Source organism: Macaca thibetana, chromosome 15, assembly GCF_024542745.1.
Source record: "Macaca thibetana thibetana isolate TM-01 chromosome 15, ASM2454274v1, whole genome shotgun sequence".
Lineage (NCBI taxonomy): Eukaryota > Metazoa > Chordata > Mammalia > Primates > Cercopithecidae > Macaca > Macaca thibetana.
The window spans coordinates 9,658,472-9,677,461 of record NC_065592.1 but is presented as its reverse complement, the minus strand read 5'-3'; the positions used below and the strand labels follow the sequence as shown (position 1 = coordinate 9,677,461).

General features: G+C 50.5%; 2 protein-coding genes across 7 annotated transcripts in view; both read right to left on the bottom strand.

The window, feature by feature from the left end:
* The window catches only part of SPOUT1 (SPOUT domain containing methyltransferase 1), a 256,133-nt gene that overhangs the window by 19,639 nt on the left and 217,504 nt on the right, over window positions 1-18,990 (bottom strand). The gene's annotated exons all lie outside the window — the stretch shown is intronic.
* Window positions 1-18,990, bottom strand: part of KYAT1 (kynurenine aminotransferase 1) — a 46,302-nt gene that overhangs the window by 11,604 nt on the left and 15,708 nt on the right. For 2 of the 6 annotated variants that reach the window (XR_007719621.1, XM_050760121.1), the window contains exons 1-3: window positions 5,848-6,695; window positions 3,783-3,841; window positions 812-959 (exon numbers count right to left, since the gene is read on the bottom strand). Coding sequence is in view for 5 of the 6 variants with exons in the window: in XM_050760121.1 (XP_050616078.1) it covers window positions 812-959; window positions 3,783-3,841; window positions 5,848-5,943 (303 nt within the window). In the remaining variant the exon portion in view is untranslated. Of the gene's footprint in view, window positions 1-811; window positions 960-3,782; window positions 3,842-4,035; window positions 5,820-5,847; window positions 6,696-11,149; window positions 11,991-18,990 lie in introns of those variants that run through there. The other 4 variants (XM_050760122.1, XM_050760125.1, XM_050760124.1 and 1 more) reach the window with 4 other exon arrangements.

Below are 18,990 nucleotides of genomic sequence, written 5' to 3'. Positions count from 1 at the left end.
AAAAAAATTAGCTGGGCGAGGTGGCGTACCCCTGTTGTCCCAGCAACTCTACAGGCTGAGGTGGGAGGATCACATGAGCCCCAGGAAATGACATATCATGTGAGCCGCAAGAGGTAGAGGCTTCAGTAAGCCGTGATCATGTCACTACACTCTAGCCTAGGTGACAAGAGTGAGACCCTGACTCAAAGATAAATAAATAAATAAATAAAATTAGCTGGGCATGGTGATGCACACCTGTAGTCCCAGTTACTCCAGAGGCTGAGGTGGGAGGACCACTTGAGCCTGGCAGGGTCGAGGCTGCCGTGGACCATGATCGCGCCACTGCATTCCAGCCTGGATAACAGAGTGAGACCCTGTCTCAAAAAAGAAAAAGGAAAAAAGAACCACAGTTCTAATCCAGGTACTGTCGCGTATTTACTACGTGGTCCTTTCCGGAAAAAGTTTGGATTTAGAGTGTAATCCAAATAGTAGCTTGTCTTTCAGGACTTGGTTTAAGTGTCACCTCCTCCAGGAAGTCTTAGCGCATCTCTCCAGTCCCCTCCCCAGGTTTCGTTCCCTCTTTCTCACTTCCGCGGTATCCCATCCTCCTCCATCACGGCACATGTCCACTGCCTGTCGTTACTGGTTTCTTGTCTGCCATCCCCACTAGACCATAAGGCACAGGCTCTGGGACAGAGGACACGCTCAGTAAACACTGAACTATGGTCACACAGAATCCCCTGGCTCTGTCCCCTGAAGCCTGATGCCTGTGTGGGCTTGATGTCCAGAAAGCCCCATCCCCCAGTGCCTCCAGGGAGACGGGGAGACTCACAAATGCCTTGGTGTACTGGTTGAGCATGAAGTCTCCACTGACAGCATGCTGAAAGGCTTCCACAGCAAAGTCTGGGGGCGGGAAATCCGGGAAGCCCTGGCCCAAGTTCACGACGTCATGCTCACTGGCCAGTTTGACAAACTCCACCCTGGGTAACAAACGGAGAATCAGCACCAGACCAGCCCTACATGGTGACCTGGACTTTGGCCTGTTTAGAAAAACTGGACAATTGGCCGGGCGTGGTGGCTCACGCCTGTAATCCCAGCACTTTGGGAGGCCGAGGTGGGCAGATCACCTGAGGTCAGGAGTTTGAGACCAGCCTGGCCAACGTGGTGAAACTCTGTCTTCACTAAAAAGATAAAGGTTAGTCGGGCATGGTGGCAGGGGCCTGTAATCCCAGCTACTCGGGAGGCTGAGGCAGGAGAATCGCTTGAACCCCGGTACTGGAGGTTGAAGTGAGCCGAGATCACACCATCACACTCCAGCCTGGATGACAAGAGCGAGACTCCGTCTAAAAAAAAAAAAAAAAAAAAAAAAAACCACACGCAAGAAAAACAAAAACTGGAAAACCAGCGACTGTCCTAGCCTGAAGAGCTGCCTGAGTGCCACAGCTGGTCCCCTGTATTGAGATTAGTCAGTCAGGCACACTGATGATCACAGGAGTCAGCCCAGGGGCTTTCCAGGTTCTTCCACCATGTCCCATAGGAAGAAAGCATCTTTCTTTCTTTTTTTTTTTTTTTTTTGAGACAGAGTCTCGCTCTGTCACCCAGGCTGCGCAATCTCGGCTCACTGCAAGCTCCGCCTCCCGGTTTCACGCCATTCTCCTGCCTCAGCCTCCTGTGTAGCTGGGACTACAGGTGCCCGACACTGCACCTGGCTAATTTTTTGTATTTTTAGTAGAGACGGGGGTTTCACTGTGTTAGCCAGGGTGGTCTCGATCTTCTGAGCTCGTGATCCACGCACTTCAGCCTCCCAAAGTGCTGGGATTACAGGCGTGAGCCACCTCGCCCGGCCCCCCCCTTTTTTTTTTGAGACAGAGTCTCACTCTATCCCCTAGGCTGGAGTGCAGTGGCACAATCTCAACTCACTGCAACCTCCGCCTCCCGAGTTCAAGCGATTCTCATGCCTCAGCCTCCCGAGTAGCTGGGATTACAGGCGCCCGCCACCACGCCTGGTTAATTTTTGTATTTTTAGTACAGACAGAGTTTCACTATGTTGGCCAGGCTGGTCTCGAACTCCTGACCTCAGGTGATCCACCCGCCTCAGCCTCCCAAAGTTCTGGGAGTACAGGCGTGAACCACCACACCCGGCCAAGAAATCATCTTTGCATCATCAACCCTGTGCAGCACAAACATGGAATGGAAGCTTCATCCTTGGTGCAATCTACTGCAGTATTTCCTGTCCTGTCCTATCCTACTCTATTCTTTCCAAATACTAGTTGAGACTCCCTGTACAGATTGCATGACTCCTCCTTGGATTTGTCAACAGCACAGTTAAACGCGCTGCTCATACAACCTTCACAATGGCCTGTGAGGCACATCCTGTTCCTGGACCACTGTGGGGATAAGGAGTGGAGTGACTTGCCTAAAGCCTCCCAGCTAGTACAAGGCACAGCCAGTCAGCCTTTCTACTTCCACCTCAAGCAAAGTTTTATGCTCTTTACCCTACTCTGGGCAGAACAGGGCCCCACCAGCCCAGGCACACATCATCTCTGGACCCATAATCGTCTGTTCTGGCTCTGCCTGGTGGCCATCTCTCTAGGTGGGAGAAAGGCTGGGAAGCTGGATGAAGAGGCTGGTATGTGGTTTGGGGCTAGTTTGGAGCAGAGTCAAGACTTGGCTGAGTTGAATTTGCATACCAATAAATATGTCTAAAATGTGTCATTTTGGGCTGGGCACGGTGGCTCACACCTGTATTCCCCAGCACTTTGGAAGGCCGAAGCAGGCAGATCCCTTGAGGTCAGGAGTTTGAGACCAGCCTGGACAACATGGTGAAACCCCATCTTCTCTAAAAATATAAAAATTTGGGCCAGGTGCGGCGGCGCATGCCTGTAATCCCAGTACTTTGGGAGGCTGAGGCGGGTGGATCACAAGGTCAGGAGTTCGAGACCAGCCTGGCCAACATGGTGAAACACATTCTCTACTAAAAAAAAAAAAAAAATTAGCTGGATGTGGTTGGCGCACTCCTGTAATCCCAGCTACTTGGGAGGCTGAGGCAGGAGAATTGCTTGAACCCGTGAGGGGGAGGCTGCAGTGAGCCGAGATCATGCCACTGCACTCCAGCCTGGGCAACAGAGTGAGACTCCATCTGGGGGGAAAAAAAAGAAAAAAAATTAGCTGGGCATTGTGTTGCACGCCTGTAATCCCAGCTACTCGGCAGGCTGAAGCAGGAGAATCATTTGAACCTGGGAGGCAGAGGTTGCAGTGAGCCAAGACCGCGCCATTGCACTCTAGCCCGGGCGACAAGAGCAAAACTCCATCTCAAAAATAAAATGAAAAGAAAACAAGTCAAAAAAGAAAACAATATTAACCTCTGCAAATGTCTGGTGAAGATCCGACTATATCTTACTTGCTTATCTTACTTATCTTAGGGTATCTGACTCTGCACCAAGTGAGAAAGAAAGTCATCCCTGGAAAGCGCTTAGCCTGGCGCCTGGGTAAATGGCTTTGGACGGCATTTCACGTTCTCCTCCCCAGTGCTCTCCAGGTGGGTATAATTCTTCATTTTGCAGCTGGGGACGTGAGGCTCAGAGCAGGTATGTCACCTGTCCTAGTGCCACAGTCATGCAGGAGAAAGCTGAGATTTGAACCAAGCCTGCTCCCTCGGGCCCTGCCTCTCCTGAGCTGTGGCTAGAATCTGGCAGTCTGTGTACCGCCGCCATCCGGGGTACTGCTGAGTTGCTGTGAACCCACAGATGGCCAACCCATGCCCGAGGGGACACCCACACACCTCCCCAGCTCAGCTGGCTCACCAGGGGTTGTGGTCGATCCCGTCTAGCCTTCGGGCCTGCAGCTGTTTGGCCATGGTGAGCTGGAGACGAACAAGTGGAAGGTCAGAGATGGAATCTGTCTGGGTGCAGCGGTCCGGGCTTGCGCAAAGGAGGGACAGCTGCTTTCAGGCCACAGCCCTACCCTGTCTGCTCCCAGGAGGGGGCAGAGATCAGAGCTCGCAGAAGGGCAGGTTTCTGCCTGCCTCCCAAGCCTGTTATGTTCCAACACCCTCACCTGGCTCCTCCCGACTCCAGCAGCCTCCACCTCCCCAACCTGCAGGGGCTGCCTGGCGCCTGTCCAGTGGAGGCTTCTAGCCCTGGCTCCACGTGTCCTGAGACAGAGCCCTGACTTGGTCAGGTTAGTCTGACTCAGGAAGGGCTGAGGGTTAAGGAAGAAGAGCAGGAGGTCAGTGGAGCAGAAAGGGAGGATAATGGCAACAGTGACAGCAGCAGCCTCCACTTACAGAGGTCTTGCTAAGCACTTCCATTTCATTCCCAGAATGACCTGGCCAGGCCCATCTTATCAATGAGAAAACAGGAATTGGAAAACAGGCTGGAGGGTGCAGGGGAGGGAGTGATGTGTTTAAGGCCACACAACACACCCACTCAGACTTAGGCCTGTTGGACCCAAGGCCATGTCCTAACTCTGAGGGAGGCACTAATCCAGTCCTGGGAGAGTTCCAGGGTCCTGGCTCCCGGCTTGCCCCCTCCCCTCCCAGTGTTCCTCCCAGGCCAGCTCCCTACCCAGCCACCGGTGTGCAGAAACTGGCCAGGGACTGGGTGCAATGGCTCATGTCTGTAATCCCAGCACTTTGGGAGGCTGAGGCAGGTAGATCACCTGAGGTCAGGAGTTCGAGACCAGCTGGCCAACATGGTAAAATCCCATCCTTACTAAAAATACGAAAATTAGTTGGGCGTGGTGGCATGCACCTGTAATCCCAGCTACTCGGGAGGCTGAGGCACAGAAATCGCTTGAACCCAGGAGACGGATGTTGCAGTGAGGCGAGAGCAGGCCACTGCACTCCAGCCTGAGCACTGGAGCGAAACTCAATTTGGAAAAAAAAAAAAAACTTAGTTGGGCGTCGTGACACACACCTGTAATCCCAGCTGCTCAGGAGGCTGGGGCCTGAGAATCACTTGAACCTGGGAGGCGGAGGTTGCAGTGGGCCAAGATCATGCCACTGCACTCCAGCCTGGGTGACAGAGCAAGATTCCATCAAAAAAAAAAAAAAAAAAGAAAGAAAGAAAGAAACTGGCCAGACCTGAGAGCCACCAAACTCAGGTCCTAACCCGCCTTGGCTGGGTGACCCTGGATAGGTAATTTGGCTCCTCCTGTCCTCAAAATCCCTTCAACACCAGAGACCTCGCATGGGCTTTGTGGTCTCTGAGGAACCTTCTGTCCCTATGGGTTTGCCAGTCCCAGATGGCTGGTGGGCCGTGGAGCCGGGGATCCAACATTCTTCTCAGCTGCCTGCTGTGGCCAATAGTGAACCCTGGCTCAGGATTTTGCTCGGTTCCACCTCGCTCAGTTCCCACTGCACTCTCACCAGAGGTGCCACAACAGTGTCCATCTAACAGATGAGGACACTGAGGCTCAAAGAGGCTCACGTACCTGCCCAAGGTCAGAGGAGAAGCTGGCAAGGACCTGGTCAGGGTGGCAGCCACAGTAATCTCAACACCAGGCCCCCCTGTCCTGAAAGGGCCTTGGGGACCATTTGAGTAAGCGCCAGGTCTTCCATAGCCCAGGAACCCCATCACGCCTGGCTCAGTTGACATGTATTGAGCCCTTACCATGTACTGGGTTCTGGGCTGGGCACAGGGGATCATGGGAAGCAGCACCCTACAGCGCCCAAGCCAATTATTCAGATGCAGAGCTACAAGTTCTAGACTAGAGAAGCAGGGGCAAGGGAGAAGCACACATCCAGGCTGCAGTTAAAGAGGGCCCCTGAAAAAGAAGGCTCATGCACAGCTTTGAATCCAGGAACGAGCCAGACCCCAGAAGCCCCAGGCCATGCAGGTGGCAGAGTATTGGGGTTAGGGCACTTACAGTCTGGTGCAAGCACCGAGCGAGTGGGGCTCCAGCCTTCCTTCCCCGAAGGGGCCCCACCAGGTACACAGAGATGGCTGCTGCAGTCCTGAACATGCCTCCCAGAGCTTTGGGGCACTGCAGACTTCTCCAGGGGCAGAGGAGAAGGGAGGAGACAGCCCTGGCCAGAAAATGCCTCTGAGCTCAGGACTTGGGTACCCCCCTACAGCTCTAACAATAACAACAACAATATGGTCATTGTGTGCCAGGAATAGCATCAAGTGCTTTGCTGCATGATTATCTGACTCCGTCCTTGCAACAACTCTGTTGCTCATGCACACTACACCCCCCAGCAACCCAAGGGACCCTTTCAAAACACAAATCACCTCTAATTAAACAATGATCCAGGAGAGGATCACTGATAGCACGGAATATCACCAAGAGCATAAACCAAACACGTTCTGACTCTGGAAACACACGCACCACCTGCAAATTATTCCTGCGGTAAAAGTGGCCCTAAATTAGATCACACTGTTGAATGACTAAAATACAAGGACAGAAGAACATGTTAAATACATCATGGAGATGCAATCAACAAATTCAAGCAGGGCAATGTGTCTCACACCTGTAAACTCAGCACTTTGGGAGGCCAAAGCAGGAGGATCTCTTGAGCCCAGGAGTTTGAGACCAGCCTGGGCAACATACTGAAACACCGTCTCTACAAAAATACAAAAATTGACCAGGCGCAATGGTGCACACCTGTAGTCCCAGCTACTGGGGAAGCTAAAGCGGGAGGATCACTTGATCCTGGAGAGGTCAAGGCTACAGTGAGCCCTGATCCCACCCAGTGCACTCCAGCCTGGGCGACAGGGGGAGGTACGTCTCAAAAAAAAAAAAAAAAAAAAAAAAGGCCGGGCGCGGTGGCTCAAGCCTGTAATCCCAGCACTTTGGGAGGCCGAGACGGGCGGATCACGAGGTCAGGAGATAGAGACCATCCTGGCTAACACGGTGAAACCCCGTCTCTACTAAAAAATACAAAAAACTAGCCGGGCGAGGTGGCGGGCACCTGTAGTCCCAGCTACTTGGGAGGCTGAGGCAGGAGAATGGCGTGAACCCGGGAGGCGGAGCTTGCAGTGAGCTGAGATCCGGCCACTGCACTCCAGCCTGGGTGACAGAGCAAGACTCCGTCTCAAAAAAAAAAAAAAAAAAAAAAATGCCAGGCGTGGTGGCTCATGCCTGTAATCCCAGCACTTTGGGAGGCCGAGACGGGCAGATCACGAGGTCAGGAGATTGAGACCATCCCGGCTAACACGGTGAAACCCCGTCTCTACTAAAAATACAAAAAACTAGCCGGGCGTGGTGGTGGGTGCCTGTAGTCCCAGCTACTCGGGAGGCTGAGGCAGGATAATGGCATGAACCCGGGAGGCGGAGCTTGCAGTGAGCCGAGATCAAGCCACTGTACTCCAGCCTGGGTGACAGAGCGAGACTCCGTCTTAAAAAAAAAAAAAAAAAAAAAAAAAAGTCAATGCCTGAGAAAGAAGAAAAAAGTTGAAGAAATCACACTGCACAATTTGGAAGCTTAATACAAACATACAGGAACCAAGAAAGTATGATACTGGCTTAAAGACAGATATATAAGTCAATTGAATAGAATTGACAGTCCAGAAATAAACTCTCACATTTATGGACAATTCCTATTTGATAAGATGTAAGAAACTCAAATGGGGGCCAGGCGCGGTGGCTCACGCCTGTAATCCCAGCACTGTGGGAGGCTGAGGCAGGTGGATCACTTCAGGTCAGAAGTTTGTGACCAGCCTGGCCAACATGCTGAAACCTCATCTCTACTAAAAATACAAAAATTAGCCAGGCATGGTGGTGTGCCCTGTAATCCCAGTTATTGGGAGGCTGAGGCAAAAGAATCACTTGAACTCATGAGGTGGAGGATGCAGTGAGCTGAGATTGCACCATTCACTGCACTCCAGCCTGGGTGACAGAGCAAGACTGTCTCAAAAAAAAAAAAAAAAAAAAAAAAAAATTGGGCGGTCAGGTGTGACTCATGCCTGTAACACCAACACTTTGGGAGGCCAAGGTGAGAGGATCATTTGAGGTCAGGAGTTCGAGACCAGACTGGACATTATGGCAAAACCCCATCTCTAATAAAAATACAAAAATTAGCTGGGCGTGGTAGCACATGACTGTAGTCCCAGCTACTTGCGAGGCTGAGGCAGGAGAATCGCTTGAACCTGGCAGGCAGAGGTTGCAATGAGCTGAGATGGTGCCACTGTAGTCCAGCCTAATCAACAAAATGAGACTCTGTCTCAAAAAAACAGGTGGGGAGGCCGGGCGTGGTGGCTCATGCCTGTAATCCCAGCACTTTGGGAGGCTGAGGTAGATGGATCACCTGAGGTCAGGAGTTCGATACCAGTCTGGCCAAAATGGTAAAACCCCATCTCTATGAAAAATACAAAATTAGCCGGATGTGGTGGTGTGTGCCTGTAGTCCCAGCTACCCGGAAGACTGAGGTAGGAGAATCACTGGAACCCAGGAGGCAGAGGTTCAGTGAGCCAAGATCACGCCACTGCACTCCAGCCTGGGCGACAGAGGGAGACACCGGCTCAAAAAAAAAAAAAAAGTGGGGGGGGGTTGGGGGTGGGAAATAATCTTTTCAACAAACGAACAAATGGTGCTAGGACAACTAAATATCCACGTGTAAATGAATGAATTTGGGGCTGGGCGCCCAGCTCATGCCTGTAATCCTAGCACTTTGGCAGGCCGAGGCAGGTTGATCACAAGGTCAGGAGTTCAAGACCAGCCTGGCCAAGATGGTGAAACCCTGTCTCCACTAAAAACACAAAAAATTAGCCAGGTGTGGTGGCGGGCACCTGTAATCCCAGCTACTCAGGAGGCTGAGGCAGAGAATTGTTTCAACCTGGGAGACAGAGGTTGCAGTGAGCTGAGATCACACCACTGTACTCCAGCCTGGGAGACAAAGCAAGACTCCGTCTCAAAAAAAAGAAAAAAGAAAAGAATGAATTTGGACTTCTATCTCACGGAATACACACATATACATTTTTCATTTTCTTTATTTATTATTATTGTTTTGAGATAGGGTCTCACATTGTCACTCAGGCTGGAGTGCATTGGTACCTTCTCAGCTCACTGCAGCCTCGACTTCCTGTGTTCAAGTGATTCTCCTGCCTCAACCTCCTGAGTAGCTGGGATTATAAGTGTGTGCCACCATGCCTGGCTAATTTTTGTATTTTAATTAGAGACGGGGTTTTGCTATATTGGCCAGCTGGTCTTGAACTCCTGGCCTGAAGTTGTTCTGCTCCTGACAGCCTCCCACAGTGCCAGGATTGCAAGCATGAGCCACTGTGCCTGGCCAGCTCAGGCTGTTCTTGAACCCCTGGCTTCAAGTGATCCTCCTTCCTCAGCTTCCCAAAGTGCTGAAACTACATGCGTGAGCCATGTGCCCTGCCCCATATACTAAAATTAATTCAAAGTGAATCACATAACTAAATGTATGAACTAAAACAATAAAACTAGAAGAAAACAGGAGTAAATCTCTGTGACCTTGGCTTTCTCAGACATAACATCCAAAGTATACACAACAAAAGAAAAAATAAACTGGACCTGATCAAAATTCAGAACTTTTGTGCTTCAAGAATACCCATTAAGAAAATGAAAAGACAGCCCATGGAATGGGAGGAAATATCTGAAAATCATAAATCTGAATGTTTCCAGAAAAGATACACAGGCCAGGCGCGGTGGCTCACGCCTGTAATCCCAGCACTTTGGGAGGCCGAGACGGGCGGATCATGAGGTCAGGAGATCGAGACCATCCTGGCTAACACCGTGAAACCCCGTCTCTACTAAAAATACAGAAAATTAGCCAGGAGTGGTGGCGGGCACCTGTAGTCCCAGCTACTCGGGAGGCTGAGGCAGGAGAATGGTGTGAACCAGGAGGCGGAGCTTGCAGTGAGCCCAGATCTTGTCACTGCACTCCAGCCTGGACAACAGAGTGAGACTCCACCTCAAAAAAAAAAAAAAAAGACAAAAAAACCCACAAATGGCTGAGGCTGGGCGCGGTGGCTCATGCCTGTAATCCCAGCACTTTGGGAGGCCGAGGTGAGTGGGTCACCTGAGGTCAGGAGTTTGAGACCAGCCTGGCCAACATGGCAAAACCCAGTCTCTACCAAAAATACAAAAATTAGCTGGGTGAGGTCGCACGCACCTGTAGTCCCAGCTACTGAGGCACTAGAATTGCTTGAGCCCAGGAGGCAGAGGTTGCAGCAGTGAGCCAAAATTGCTCCACTGCACTCCACCCTAGGCAACACAGTGAGACCCTGTATCAAAAAAAAAAAAAAAAAAAAAAAAAAGGCCGGGCACGGTGGCTCATGCCTGCAATCCCGGCACTTTGGGAGGCCGAGGCGGGCAGATAAACCTGAGGTCAGGAGTTTGAGACCAGTCTGACCAATATGATGAAACCCCATCTCTACTAAAACTACAAAAATTAGCGAAGCGTGTGGCATGTGCCTGTAATTCCAGCTACTTGGGAGGCTGAGACAGGAGAATCACTTGAACCAGGGAGGCGGAGGTTGCAGTGAGCCACTGCACTATTGCACTCCAGCCTGGGCAACAAAAGTGAAACTCCATCTCAAAAAACAAAAAAAGAAAAAGAATGTTTTGGGCCAGGCACACTGGCTCACGCTTGTAATTCCAGCACTTTGGGAGGCTGAGGTGGGCAGATCACTTGAGGTCAGGAGTTTGAGACCAGACCGGCCAACATGGTGAAATCCTGTCTGTACTAAAAACACAAAAATTAGCTGGACATGGTGGCGCATACCTGTAATCCTAGCTACTCGGGAGGCTGAGGCACGAGAATTGCTTGAACCCGGGAGGTGGAGGCTGCAGTAAGCTGAGATTATGCATTGTCGCCCAGGCTGGAGTGCAATGGCATGATCTCAGCTCACTGCAATCTCTGCCTCCCCAGTTCAAGCAATTCTCCTGCCTCAGACTCCTAACTGGGATTACAGGTGCACACCACCATGCCTGGCTAATTTTTTTTTTTTTTTTTTTTTTTTGTATTTCTAGTAGAGATGGGGTTTCACCATGTTGGTCAGGCTGGTCTCGAACTCCTGACCTCATGATCCACCTGCTTCAGCCTCCCAGAGTGCCGGGATTACAGGCATGAGCCACCGTGCCAGCCCACCCAGCCAGTTTTCAACTCTCAAACTTGTGTTAGGGTTCTTTGAAGAGACAGAACCAACATGATGGCTAAATCAATAGAAATCAGAGGGGATTTATAGGGAAATTGGCTCACGCAATTAATGGAGGCTGAGAAGTCCCATGACAGACCATCTGCAAGGGGTGCCAGTAGCGTGGCTCAGTCCAAGTCTGCAAGCCTCAGAACCAGGGTAGTCACTGCAGTCATTCTCAGTCCGAGGTGGAACCGCCTAGAGTTTTGATATCCAAAGGGCAGGAGGAGAAGAACCTCCCAGTTCCAGGAGAGACAGAGAGAGAGAGAGAGAGAGAGAGAGAGAGAGAGAAAATCTTTTCTCCTCTTTTGTGTTATTCAAGCTTTGAACCAACTGCATGGTGCCACCCACATTGAGAGCAGATCTTCCCCACTCAGTCCACTGACTCCCACGTCAATCTCCTCTGGAAATGCCCTCACACACACACCCAGAAGTCATGCTTCACCATTCTCTAGGTATCCCTTACTCCAGTCCAGCGGCCACCTAACGATAACCAGCAGCACACATCCACGCTGCCAGGTATTCGTCAGTGGCAGTTCAGGCTTTCCCACCCAGGTACTGATTCCAGGGAAGGTTTCTGCTCTGGCAAATCATGATTCTCTGTGTCTGCCTTTCTGTCTGTCCAGTCTGGGGGCAGCAGATGACCCTGCGACCTCATTTTCCAATGAACTGAAAAAGAGCTGCTGGTTTTTCAGTTTGTTCATTTTTTGTTTTGTTTTGTTTTGTTTTTTTTGCTTTTTTGAGACAGAGTCTCCCTCTGTTACCCAGGCTGGAGTGCAGTGGCGCCATCTCGGCTCACTGCAAGCTCCACCTCCCAGGTTCACGCCATTCTCCTGCCTCAGCCTCCTGAGTAGCTGGGACTACAGGCGCCCGCCACCACGCCCGGCTAGTTTTTTGTATTTTTAGTAGAGACGGGTTTCACCATGGTTTCGATGTCCTGACCTTGTGATCTGCCCGCCTCGGCCTCCCAAAGTGCTGGGATTACAGGCGTGAGTCACCACGCCCAGCTTGTTTTTTGTTTTTTTTTTTTTGATATGGAGTCTTGTTTTGTCGCCCAGGCTGAAGTACAGTTGCACAATCTCAGCTCACTGCAACCTCCACCTCCTGGGTCCAAGCGATTCTCCTGCCTCAGCCTCCTAAGTAGCTGGGATTATAGGCACATGCCATCACGCCTGGCTCATTTTTGTATTTTTAGTGGAGATGGAGTTTCACTATGTTGGCCAGACTGATCTCGAACTCCTGACCTCAGGTGATCTGCCCACCTCAGCCTCCCAAAGTGCTGGGATTAGTCATGAGCCACTGCCTCTGGCCCACACATATTTATTAAGTTTACTGTCTCATATGGGCATGGTTTGTGGTTCCCCAAAACCAGCACAATAGTAATATCAAAGATCACTGATCACAGATCACCATATCAGATATAATAATAATGATAAAGTTGGAAATATTGTGAGAATTACCAAAATATGACACACAGACCCTAAGGGAACACATTCTGTTGGAACGATGGGACCAATAGACTCGCTTGGTGCAAGGTTCTCACAAAGCTTCAATTTGTACAGACCACGGTATCTGCCAAACGCAATACAACGAAGCATGGCTCGTAGGTGACAACAGCCTTAGGAATCGAATCCAAGGTGATGAGGTTGGGCTGTGTCTCCACCCAACTCTCACCCTGAATTGTAGTTCTCATAATCCCCACGTGTCCTGGGAGGGACCCAGTGGGAGGTAATCGAATCATGGGGGGGTTACCCCCATGCTGCTGTGCTCGAGATAATGAGTGAGTTCTCACAAGATCTGATGGTTTTTATAGCTTTTCCCCCCCCATGGGAGATTTTAAGTTTTCTGAGGCAGCACTTCCCTCTCCTGCCCCCATGGGAAGGACATGTTTGCCATCCCACAGTCCCCCCGCCTATGATTTTAAGTTTTCTGAGGCCTCCCCAGGCGGAGCTTGCATGAGCTGAACAGTGAGTCAATTAAAGCGAGACTCCGTCTCAAAAAAAAAAAAAAAAAAAAAAAAAAAAAAAAAAAAATTAAACCTCTTTCCTTTATAAATCACCCAGTCTTGGGCAGTTCTTTATAGCAGTGGGAGAATGGGCTAACACACAAGGGGATGCCAGAGCTCACCCTCTCATTCCTTAGATTTGAAAGCAGTTCCCAGGAGAGGCCTGAAGTATGTACTCTGACCCCTGAAACTAAGTACCTGTGCTTTGAGCAACAAAGGGTAGTGTCCCATCCCAGGAGAGACATTCCTTGGTGTCACCTCAAGGGAGGGAGTCTGGTGCTTTAGCTCAGGGCACTCAGCTAAAGCGGAGAGCGGCCCAAGGCCAGGCCCAAGCCCAGGGCTAGTCATGAGAGGCACCCTGTGCCCTCTGCCTATTCTATGAAGACCAACTATCCGTTGGCCCAGGACTGAGGGGTGTCTTGGGATGGGAACTATGCTGGGCCAAAGGGTCCCCTTGCCTTAGCCATTTCCTATCCTGGACCCAACATCCTGCTACCTCCTCCAGGACTAGAGGAGGAGCTGGATTTCATCCTACCAGGACCCCACTCTACTGCCTTCTGACCACTGAGTTAAAAACCCACAGTTAGCCGGGCGCGGTGGCTCAAGCCTGTAATCCCAGCACTTTGGGAGGCCGAGATGGGCGGATCACGAGGTCAGGAGATCGAGACCATCCTGGCTAACACAGTGAAACCCCGTCTCTACTAAAAAATACAAAAAACTAGCCGGGCGAGGTGGCGGGCGCCTGTAGTCCCAGCTACTCAGGAGGCTGAGGCAGGAGAATGGCGTAAATCCGGGAGGCGGAGCTTGCAGTGAGCCGAGATCCGGCCACTGCACTCCAGCCTGGGCGACAGAGTGAGACTCCGCCTCAAAAAAAAAAAAAAAACAAAAAACCCACAGTTGCCTGGTAGGTTGATTCTCTCTCTGACACGCTCCCACACATCAGACTCTGTGTCTATCAAATCAGTCTTTTTTCCTGAAGTGACAACATCTTAAATCATGACTTCATCATCTCAAGTGAATTGAGCTAATTTTTGTATTTTTTGTAGAGACGTCGTCTCACTGTGTTGCCCAGGCTTGTCTCCAACTCCTGGGCTCAAGGCATCCTCCTGCCACAGCCTCCCAGTGCTAGGATTACAATGTGAGGCACCGTACCTGGCTGAGAATAATATTAATAATACAATCAGCTTTAATTTACTAGGACTCACTCTGTCCCAATACTGTTGTCACTGGATCCCTTCAACAACTCTGTAAAGCCAGTGCTATCCTCACCCTCATTAACAGGTGGGGAAATTCCTATCATGCTAAAATAACACTTACACTGAGCTCCTGTAGGCCTTACAGCAGATTGTACACCTGGTGCCAGCACAGGGCAGAAACTCAGGAGAAACGGATACCAGTTGTGGCCCTCTTCTCTCCCTGCCCCAGGCTTGGCCCCTTGCCTTCTCTGGGCACTGCCAGTTCTCAGGAAAGACAGTGCCTTCTGTGTGTCCAGAGCATTGGCTCCATGAGGCCAAGGAGCTGGGTGGCACCTGTGCTGGATATGGATATGCTTAAACAATCTTGCAGCCTTGGGGCTGGGGCTGGAAACCAGGATAGGCTTCCTTTGCAGACGACTGGCAGTACATCAGGCCTATGTGTGGCCAGGTAAGACTGGGCATAGGAGTGAATGTTTGTTTTTTTTTTTGTTTTTTTTTTTTTTTTTTTTTGAGACGGAGTCTTGCTCTGTAGCCCGGGCTGGAGTGCAGTGGCCGGATCTCAGCTCACTGCAAGCTCCGCCTCCTGGGTTTACGCCATTCTCCTGCCTCAGCCTCCGAGTAGCTGGGACTACAGGCGCCCGCCACCTCGCCCGGCTAGTTTTTTGTATTTTTTTTTAGTAGAGACGGGGTTTCACGGTGTTAGCCAGGATGGTCTCGATCTCCTGACCTCGTGATCCGCCCGTCTCGGCCTCCCAAAGTGCTGGGATTACAGGCTTGAGCCACCGCGCCCGGCTGTTTTTTGTTTGTTTGTTTTTGAGATAGAGTCTCGCCCTATCGCCCAGGATGGAGTGCAATGGCACAATCTCGGCTCACTGCAACCTCTGCCTCCCAGGTTCAAGCGATTCTCATGCCTCAGCCTCCCGAGTGGCTGGGATTACAGACACGCGCCACCATGCCCGGCTAATTTTTTTGCGTGTCTTTAGTAGAGATGGGGTTTCACCATGTTGGCCAGGATGGTCTTGAACTCCTGACCTCATGATCCACCCGCCTCGGCCTCCCAAAGTGCTGGGATTACAAGCGTGAGCCACCGCGCCCGGCCAGAAGTGAATGTTTGGTATGTTCCACAGGGTGGGTATGTTCTACTATCACACCCAAGATCAGGCCCCAAGTAGACACCCAAGGAGAAAGGCAGTGGGTAAGAGATGGGGGAAGGATTAGAACACAGGCTTTGATGACCTTGGCTGTGTGACGTGAGGCAAGCCATTTTACCTCTCTGAACATCAATTTCTCTATGTATGAAATAAATAATAATAATTCATGGAGGCTGGGCATGGTGGCTCATGCCTGTAATCCCAGTATTTTGGGAGGCTGAGGTGGGCAGATTGCTTGAGCTCAGGAGTTCAAGACTAGCCTGGGCAACATAACAACACCCGTTCTCTACAAAAAAACAAAACAAAACAAAAAAAGGATCCAAATACAAGAGCTTGCACCTGAGCATGTGCACGTATCTCTGTGTCTGTGTCTCTGAACTTATTGGTGTGGTGAAGGTAGGTTACAGGAACTTGGGAGGGAGAGATGGAGGGAGAAGTCATGGGAGGTTCTGAGCCAAAGGCAGGAAGGGTACAGGGGGCCACTTAGGCTGCCTTAACCCAGCAACTTGGCCAGGTTGGTTGGGAGCAACCGGGGGGCTTGTGGGTGTGTTGTTTCCGAGCCAGCCAGCAGGGGGCGCAAGGAGCCAGGCCCCTCGTGGCTTAGAGCTTGCTGGCCCAGGTCACAGGGCAACTTGCTGGCCCCAGGAGGGGACTACACCTCACTTCACAGAGGAGGCCCAAAGCAGGGAGGGTGCTGGTCCAGGTTGCCCCATAAGGCAGGACTGCTGATCTCCCAGGCACGCCTCCCTCCAATGCCCTGGGCCTTACCCGTTTTCTAGGAAGCAGGACTTTCCTAGTCAGCCCCTCAACAGCCCTGGCAGTGACCTTTTATTTACCACACGCTTTCCTGGGCTAGGTGCCCCGTGGAGCCCTACAGGTCCCACCACCTAAAAATGTTTTTCAGGCCAGGCAAGGTGGCTCACACCTGTAATCCCAGCACTTTGGGAGGCTGAGGCGGGTGGATCACAATGTCAGGAGATCGAGACCGTCCTGGCTAACACGGTGAAACCCCATCTCTACTAAAAACACACAAAAAAATTAGCCAGGCGTGGTGGTGGGCACCTGTAGTCCCAGCTACTCAGGAGGCTGAGGCAGGAGAATGGTGTGAACCTGGGAGGCGGAGCTTATAGTGAGCTGAGATTGCATCATTGCACTCTAGCCTGGGCGACAGAGCGAGAGTCTGTCTCAAAAAAAAAAATGTTTTTCATTTAAAAAATTTTGGTAAAATACACATATCATAAACTTTACCATCTTAACCATGTATAGGTATACAGTTTTTGGAACTGTTTTCATCTTGTAAAACTGAAACTGTGTACCCATTAAACAATTACATCCCTTTACCCTCTGGCCCATAGCCCAACCCATTTGCTGTCTCTCTGATTTTGACTACTTGAAATCAGGTCCCATCACTTTTATTACTTATTTACTTTTTTTTTTTTTGAGACAAAGTCTTCCTCTGTTGCCCAGGCTGGAGTGCAGCAGCACAATCTCAGCTCACTGCAACCTTTGCCTCCCATTTTCAAGTGATTCTTGTGCCTCAGCCTCCCGAGTAGCTGGGACTACAGGTGTGCACCACCATGTCCAGCTAATTTTCGTATTTTTAGTAGAGACAAGGTTTCGCCATGTTGACCAGGCTGGTCTAGAACTCCTGACCTCAAGTGATCCGCCTGCCTTGGCCTCCCAAAGTGCTGGGATTACAGGCGTGAGTCACTGCGCCTGGCTTCCCATCACTTTTAATCCTATAAGAAGGATTCCTTCAAGAGGCTAAGTGGTCAAGTACAGTGCCTTACGCCTATAAGAGAGGCCAAGGCAGGAGGATCCCTTGAGCCCAGGAGTTCGAGACCAGCCTGGGCAACATAGTGAGACCCAATCTCTACAAAAAATAATAAATTATCTGGGAGTGGTGGTGCGTGCCTGTAGTCCCAGTTGCTTGGGAGGCTGAGGTGGGAGGATCACTTGAGCCTGGGAGGTTGGGCCTGCAGTGAGCCATAATCCCACCACTGCACTCCAGCCTGAGCCACAGAGCAAGACCATGTTTCTCCCCACATCCCCCAGCCCACCAAAAAAAAAAAAAGGCTAAGTAATACACCCAAGGCCACAGCTAACAAGTAGCAGAGTCAACACATATTTTTCTTTTTTTTCTTTTTTTTGAGACGGCGTTTTGCTCTTGTTACCCAGGCTGGAGTGCAATGGTGCGATCTTGGCTCACTGCAACCTCTGCCTCCTGGGTTCAAGCGATTCTCGTGCCTCAGCCTCCCAAGTAGCTGGGATTACAGGCATGTGCCACCACACCAGGCTAATTTTGCATTTTTAGTAGAGGCGGGGTTTCACCATGTTGTCCAGGCTGGTCTCAAACTCCTGACCTCAGGCGATCCACCCACCTTGGCTTTCCAAAGTGCTGGGATTACAGGCATGAGCTACCTCGCCCAGCACAGAGCCAATATTTGAACTCAGGACTCTGACTCCTACTTTCCAAAAGCCAAAGCAGCACAGATGGGTGGATGCTCAATAGGAAATGAGAGAATTTGGTCCAGTTACTCACATTTTGTTGATGGGGATACTGATAACCAGGGATGGGGAACTGACCCACCCAGATTTCCCAGGACCAGATTAGTGAAGTCCCAGTCCTGACATTTTTCTCATCCTAATAGGCTGGCTCTTCCAATGGGTGTTACGCACCTGGCACAAAGTAGCTGCTCAACAAACCCTCAGAATAAGAATGAGTGTCTATCACGTGCACCAGACTGTAAGCTTTGTTAGAACAAAGATTCTCTTCTGTTCATCTTTTTATTCTCAACATCCTGCACAGAGCCTGCCATATGGTAGGTGTACACCTCTGCAACGAATTCCTACTGTGCTAAGCTAGCCGTCATGTATACAAAGGTATACATTCCCTAAGCTAGCCGCCATGTATACATTCCCTAAGTTAGCCGCCATGTATACATTCCCTAAGCTAGCCGCCATGTATACATTCCCTAAGCTAGCCGCCATGTATACATTCCCTAAGCTAGCATGTATACATTCCCTAAGCTAGCCGCCATGTATACATTCCCTAAGCTAGCCGCCATGTATACAAAGGTGATAGGATACCTTCCTTTCCTCCAAGGAGCGCACAATCTAATCAAGGACACAAACAAGTAATTGGGCCATTTTAATATAATATGAGCCTTAATATGCAAGGATTCTTATAAATCAACAACAAAAGACCAGTTTCTCAATAAGAAAAAGTGTGAAAAAGATATAAATGGGAAATTCACAAAAGAAAATAGTCATCAGGCATGGTGACTGTAATCCCAGCACTCTGGGAGGCTGAGGCAGGCGGATCACCTGAAGTCAGGAGTTTGAGACCAGCCTGGCCAACATGGTGAAACCCTGCCTCTACTAAAATACAAAAATTAGCCGGGTGTGGTGGCAGGTGCCTGTAATCCCAGCTACTTGGGAGGCTGAGGCAGGAGAATGGTGTGAACCCAGGAGGTGGAGCTTGCAGTGAGCCAAGATCGCACCACTGCACTCCAGCCTGGGTGACAGAGTGAGGCTCCGTCTCAAAAAAAAAA